This window comes from Macrobrachium nipponense, chromosome 4, assembly GCF_015104395.2.
Source record: "Macrobrachium nipponense isolate FS-2020 chromosome 4, ASM1510439v2, whole genome shotgun sequence".
Taxonomy (NCBI): Eukaryota; Metazoa; Arthropoda; class Malacostraca; order Decapoda; family Palaemonidae; genus Macrobrachium; species Macrobrachium nipponense.
In genome coordinates, this window is record NC_061100.1 from 143,570,492 (window position 1) to 143,578,196 (window position 7,705).

The following is a 7,705-nucleotide window of genomic DNA, read 5'->3' on the forward strand; positions in this document are numbered from 1 at the left end:
CCATTTCTGGTATTGCCGATGAATCCTGTATAGTTGGACGGATATGAATTCTATTTCTTCTATAAATCCCTCCTTCCTTTCCTTCAATTATATAGGATCGGTTTCCTTGTGCATGGCTAATGAGCCCTTTTTCCCAACCCTTCTTGTCTGGATTTTGATAATATACAGGTTGCCCCTCGTTTAATGGTGTCATATCTCTTGCAGTTTTATCATAATATTTCTTTATGGATTCTCTCCGGGTTTCCTTTTTTTTTTGAGAACTGGATTGTCAATATTTCATAATTTCAGGAATTATCGACCGTAATTTACGTCCAAACATCATCTGAGCTGGACTCAAGTTAGAGTCTTGACGTGGTGTATTTCTCAGCTCTAGTAACGCCAAATATTGATCTTTACCATCTGCATGCGTCTTCTGCATCATATTTTTTACTATTTTAACTGCCGCTTCAGCCTTCCCATTTCCTTGAGGATGTCCCGGAGATGACATCCTGTGCTCTATACCCCACTCTTTAACAAAAACTTTAAACTGAAACGAGCTGAATTGCGGTCCTCCATCGGACACTAATTGGGTAGGAATACCGTATCTAGCAAACATCTTCTTGATTATCGCTATCACATGATTTGAAGTTGTTGACGTTAGAAACTCTACTTCAGTGAATGAGGAATAATAATCAACAATGACTAAATAATTTCTTCCAACAATCTCAAACAAATCTAATCCAATTTTATTCCAGGGTCTGCCTCCGTCATCAACATCCATCAAAGATTCCTTCTGATTTCGAGGTTTATACTGCTGGCAAATGTCACATGAATTGACCATTTGCTTTATTTCTTTCGACATCCCCGGCCAAAATATTGCATCTCTTGCTCGTCGCATCATGCTATCGTAACCAAGATGAGCTACATGAAGTTTCGTTTTGATGGAATTTCGTAGTTTACTAGGAATCAGTATACGAGTTCCCTTTAGAATGATGCCGTCTTGGTAACTCATGGAATCTCTAAAATCGAAGTAAGGCTTTAATACTTCCGGAATTTTGTCTTTGCGATCAGGCCATCCTTCCTTGATTACAGACAATAATTCTTGCAGCTCTTCATCGTTTCTGGTGGCGTCTCTTACTTCCTTTAAAATTGAATCGGGGTAATTTTTCAGTGAATCTATCATCCTTACCAATGTGTCTCTATTTGACTGCCATTTGACTAACCCAGTCAGTTGGTTCAGTCTCCGGAATTAAAACTCCTCTTTTCACAAGAGAGTGTAACTCTTTTTGAACCTTTGATAATGCAATGGGTAACGTCGGCACGGTAATATTCTTGGTGGTAATGTAGAATCTACATTAAGTTTAACCTCCTCCAAGGTCACCAAGGTCGCTCATCTCATGGTCTATGTCAATTTTTGATAACAAATGCTTTACCATTGACAAAACAAACACGAATCCCATCTCTTGACATGTCTTTGACCCAAGTAAACACATTAGGTCATTTGAAACCACAATGAAGGCAAAATTACACTTCTAATTTCAATATCATTTTTGGGGTTCTTCACATTCAATGTCGTCTCGCCAATGGGCGAAAGCTTGGATTTATTCCACATGGCGAGTTTCACAGACGTTGGTATCGCACTTGATCCCTTTGACTACCTTTGACATATTGCATTCACGTCAGCACCCGTATCCAAATGAAATCTAACCTCGGCATCGTTTACAATTAACAATGCAGTTAATCTATTTGAATTTTTCATTGCAACCGGTGCCATCCACATGTAATGATCGTAGCCTTCATCTGCCTCTTCGTTCTTCTCTTTAACAATTTTTTACTGTTTTCTTACACACAGCCTTGAAATGGTTTCTTCCTTTACATGCTTCACAGACTTTTCCCATGCTGGGGCATTTTGATTTTTCAAATTCATGCTTATACCACAAAATCGACACTTCACGGCTACCTGTCCATATTTTTTGAGTCCGTTAAAATCCTTATTAAAGGAACCATCTGTAGTTTTGGTTCTCCAATGTTCACCTTATTAACATTCTCAGAACCAACTTCGCACATCTCTTTAGCACAATTAACGGTTGCTTCATAAGCCAAACATATCTCGACAGCTTTTTCTAAATTTAAGTTTTCTTTCTCGAAGTAGCAGCTCCTGTAGTTTCCCTGTCACTGAAAACACAATTTATCCCTTATCATTCGCTCTTTTTCTTGAAAATTACATTTATCGGCCTGAACCTTGAGTTCTATCAAAAATGAATTAAATGGCTGTTTGTATGTAATTTTCCAAAACCTGAAGGACTGTAACACTTCACTGGTACGAGGACAACAATACTCTTCTAATCTCCTAATTACATCATCAGGATTATCTCTCTGCTCCTCTGTTTCAAAATTAAACTGGTCAAATATTTCTACCATCTGTGGTCCTGCGCAATGGAGTATAATTGCAACCTTCGTTTTCTTGGGTTTAGAACTAGCTCCGCTTGCTGTCATATAGATGTCCACTTGTCTCCTCCATTTTTTGAAAGTATCAGCAAGATTATCATCCAAGGGGTCTAGTGGTGGAGGCAAACGAAACACAGATTCAACCATTTTCTTCAGGAAAACACGTTTTGTAGCAATAGTCTACTTTCTTCTTTTTTTTCTTTTGGATTCTTTAAATAACCGCTGCCACCATGTTGATTTCCTTTGGTAGAAATATAAAACTCCAGAAACTGCTTGCTGTGCTTTATTCCTATTCCTTTAGAATTTCGATATACACTGACTAACTTATTTACAGTTTTATAGTTAAGTAAACAAAGATAAATGTCATACGAGTAATGTTACAATAGATTGGATATTTACAGTAGAGTAGTTAAGTTGTTTTCAGATAACAGTATGTACACAAACAACTAAACAAGTAGTTAACATAAACACCAAGCACACTAAAATTTTCCAATCTTCTACCTGTATTACATTCCTCTATGTGCTGTAAAATCGGTGATCTGGTTGGCTTGGCCAGCAAGCAACCAGTACGAGGAGAAATGCCATAATGAGCAATCTCTTAGTGGCTCCGATATATTTCCCAACTTTACATTTTGGGCAAGTGAAACAATAAACCACTAGAGACCGCATCAAGGCAGGAAGCCTATCCTTATGGTGAAATAATGACCCAATTGTCTTAGGTTTTTTTTTTTTTAACATAATCTGATGTCTAGAGCTGGAAATGTACTGCGAATTGAGTCTTGCAGTGTTTGTTTGAATTTCTTCGAATGTACAAAAGGAATGGAGGCATACATGTGCAATTTAGGGACATTAGGTATGGACAGAAGGGGTTGAAATATATTATTCAAGAAACTATTTACATACTTGTTGAATAAGAAGGATGGATACGAATTATTTTTGAAAAATTGTAGTAAAAACAGAATTTCCTCGCGTTAGCCAAAAGACTTTACCGTCTGTTCGTCCCTGCTCACTACCAGTGTCACCAGCCCTTGAAAAATCTTTCAAGATCTTGACAAATCAACTCAAAGCTTGCAAGCATGAAATGAAAATGTGAAAATCTCCGAATTCTTGAAAATTATTTACAGAAAGTCATTAAACAGACAATTTAGGGAAAAATGATATGCGAGTGGTTTCATTTAGCAGAAGACAGTGTCATTGCTATGTTCCACAAAATGGAGCTAAGACGCAACAAGTACTAAAATTTTGGCACCTGAAGTCCACCATTAAGCTTGCCCTGAAGTTCCTTCTTAGTGTCTGAGCATCAGCCTGATGACTTACAGGAAAAATGGGGGACCCTTATTTGGGAAAAGGAGAAAGTGCAGCTTTCTCAGCAAGTACCCGAAATTTGGCATAATTTAAAGAATATCTGATATTAGCTGGATATGGTCATTCCAAGTTTATTGTCTGACTTCATGTGTGGCCTCCTTGTATTGCCACACTCATCTGCCTGTGTTGAAAGAATATTTTCCCAGTTGAATCAGGTAAAGAGGAGAAAAACGCCGCTCTTTTGAAGGCATGTTTTTTCTCGCTTTTTGAACATGGTTTCAATTATGAATCCGCGCTTTCATAATACGCCCAGTTGGACTACGGCAATGGCAAACGTTGTCACACCCAAATAAAAATAATTATATATAAATATGGCTTGTAGCCACTTACTAAGAATGTTGCTGTTTCTATCGTTAGGGTTATCATACCTTTAGGAAAAAAGGTAAATTCTGCCTTTTACATGATTTAAATCCTGGAAGTAATTTAGACTTCCAGCCCAAACCTCGTAACGAACGATGGCAATGATGGGTTTTTATTTAATGGCTCTTTTTATGCAGAGTTTTCATAGACTCCCCGAATTGATTACGTAATCACACGAGTGATCACTCATTCTGGGATGGCATCTCTCGACTACAGTGAATCAGTCAGTTCCGATATTGATGTTGTATCAATTCAGAAAATCAAGTTTTTGCTGTTTGGAAAGAAGTATAATTATCTTCCAGAAACATTGTATCTGCTGAACCGCTTATTAACTTGTTACCTTATTCTTTTAGCAGTAAAGCGCCATCAATAGGATATTTCAAGATTTTGAAAGATTAATTTTCAAGTTTTAAAGTTTTTAAGAATCATAAATTCCTAATTTTATAGTTGAACGTTGTCTTATTATAATAGGCATTTTGTAAATAGCCTGGTTCTTCTAACTCTTTTACCGATAAAAACTGTTAATCCTTCAAATTGCTTCATTACCTGAACCATTGTAATTAATTCCTTTGAAACAGACTTTATTATATCAACCACTTTTAAACTACCAGAAGAAAAATTTGCTGTCGAGACTAATTTTTACACTAGTTTTTTACCGCCGCCATGAATGTGGCTGTATCGGCTGCTCGCATGGGAGTCTAGTTACCATTTTTTTTTCTAGCAAGATCTAAATTTAATAACTGAAATCTTGGGAATTTTAGTTGGCTGTTAGCTCGAATAACTGAGCAAAATTAGATCAGAGGAGTTTTGTTTCTTTGACTGTGATTCGTTTGTTCACCTCCTCACCTTTATCAAAAAAAAAAAAAAAAAAAAAAAAAGAAAAAAAAAACCGATGAAACTTGTTGACTAAAAAATTATCTGATAGTGAGCCTCCATAAATACACAGGACAACGCTAAGCCCAATAGCGAAGTGGTTTGTTATGGGTATAGCCATTATTATAGGATAATTATAGCCCATAAATCCGGCAATCTCCTGAGTTGCATCATAGAGAATATCAGTATTATACAAATCAGATGCGACATTGTCAGACCGCCTTGAAAATGTTGTTTGTTTGTTTGTATGGTGCTTTTACGTTGCATGGAACCAGTGGTTATTCAGCAACGGGACCAACGGCTTTACGTGACTTCCGAACCACGTCGAGAGTGAACTTCTATCACCGGAAATACACATCTCTCACTCCTCAGTGGAATGGCCGAGAATCGAACCAGCGACCACCGAGGTGAGAGGCTAATACCATACCAACCACACCGCTGAGGCGCTGAAAATGTTGTTGAAACGATCTTCCTTTGCTTCCAAAAAAGCCCTTTCCTCTAATGAGAAGGAGTAGAAACAGCAGAGTCTTATCTTGAAGGCCTGCTAGTATTTATATCGCCTTTCCAAGAACACCACTAATGCTAAAGGACGAAAACTGATGATAGTGAAGAAATGTGAAGCAGCAATGACAAGGGATTTGGAAATTATATTTACTCTATCAATCCTCTACCCCAAGGGCTCATTTGCTTCAATTGTCACGTGTGTCTGTGTGTAAGAGAGAGAGAGAGAGAGAGAGAGAGAGAGAGAGAGAGAGAGAGAGAGAGAGAGAGAGAAGAAATATATAGAATCAAAAAACACAATTCACCTGGATTAACTACAACGATACTAAAGCTAGAAAACTCAAGGAAAGAAAATTAAAATTATCTGATATAAAAACTATATATATGATTACTTGTCAACAACTTCGTCACTGAAAATGATTTAGAAATTACAGTTCCCCAAAGAAACAATTATTTACCCTCTGAAGGAACCTATTTTCATTTGCTGAATTATGTACATCTTGCATAATTGTTTGAAAGGACAAACGAAGCAAGTCCTTCTAAACATTTTTGCAATAACAACTTCATCATTGTGCCTTATCGTTTTCAACATTTTCTTCTTCATCCAGAATTATGTCAAGGGGTTGAAAAATGAAGTTGTTCGTTAACCCACGATACAGCCTTGGTTAAGGCCTTTTTGACCAAATGCTCTGATCTAGACTATTCAAGACATATTCTTTCGAAAGCTGATGATAGATTTGCTTTTTTTTCTGAGCAGTTCCAAGTAGCGTCTATGCTTAATACACGGATGATATAATCATTGCCATAAGAAATGCTCATGGTAATGATTTAATTGTGTATTTACTTAAAAATAAGTAAGTAAATATATCAATTAATTAATTACTACGCAATGAAGTGTAGTAGGGGATATGAGTGTTTATCTCTTTGAACAAGAGCACAAAACTATTTCCTGACTCTACCACTGAGAAAAAAGGGTCAGAAAATATTGGGTCACTGAGAAAAAAGGGTAAGAAAATATTGGCTTACGATCGCATAGTAGAATAATATGTTAACATCCCATACCAACCAATGAACCCAAAGACCTATTAAAAAACTCTCAGTCATGAATGGGGTTCGTTAATGGATAATGAAAGAGTTCAATCATACAAAACATTTTAAGGAAACACAAAGAAAAGATTGGTAAAGGGAGCAACAATGTTTAATAGTTTATAATATAAAATTCAATAGCGTGCCAGGATTGACCAATCTCTTTGCAATACAGACTAAATTTTTATATAAAAAGCCCTCTGGAACATACATTCTCTTTTGATAGATAATTGCAGATCAGTTAACAACATTAATGGCAATAACTGACAAAGGAATCAGTCTCGGCTTCACCCTCTGAGAGAGGAGAATTGAGTTAGCCACCCGATGCAGATTCCCGTTGTGCTTTGTTGTCCTAAACGGTGAATCAGGTACTTGACTTATATTGGGATATTATAGACCGTGAGAAAAGGGCTTTAGGCTGGCAGCCTCATCCTTATATATATATATAATACATATATATTTTATATATATATATATATATATATATATATATATATATATATATTTTATATATATATATATATATATATATATATATATATATATATATATATATATATATATATATATATAGATATATATATATATATATATATTTCATTCTATTGCAAATGTGTACATTATTGACGACGTACAGCCACACAGGTCTCACACGGCTGAAAATATGACAAACGTATTTTAGAATTTTAAGACCCAAAATGACTCTTCAGGAGATTCAGTGCATAAAAAGAAGTACCTTTATACCAGAAGTTCCTAACCTTTTGCTTTCCTGTACCTCTTGGGCATTTTTGTGGATTTCTGCGTACTACCCGTAAAATTTAAGGATGGACAAGAAAAGCATACTGAATAGGTAATATATGAACCAGTTTGGTGCATCATATACATAATCTTTTTTTTTATGATTATTCATAATATCAACAAATTAACACATCTTTTCAGGCTAGGTACGGGTACAGGTTACAGCTGCCGCAAGTTCCATAATAATGAAAAACAAATGGCATTCATCCTACTCTTGATATAACTCAAGTAAAAGCTTTGCTAACTAAAATGAGGGGAAAGCACACAATGATTACATAATGCATTGCGCAGTACT

The 7,705-nt window shown here is 36.0% G+C and overlaps 1 protein-coding gene across 1 annotated transcript; it reads right to left on the bottom strand.

Annotated features, from left to right (window-relative positions):
• Positions 1–268: 268 nt before the first annotated feature.
• LOC135211539 (uncharacterized protein K02A2.6-like) lies at positions 269–1,162 on the bottom strand. Its single transcript, XM_064244842.1, has one exon. It carries the CDS (start codon positions 1,160–1,162, stop codon positions 269–271), a length of 894 nt encoding a protein of 297 aa, XP_064100912.1.
• Between the last annotated feature and the right edge of the window lie 6,543 nt (positions 1,163–7,705).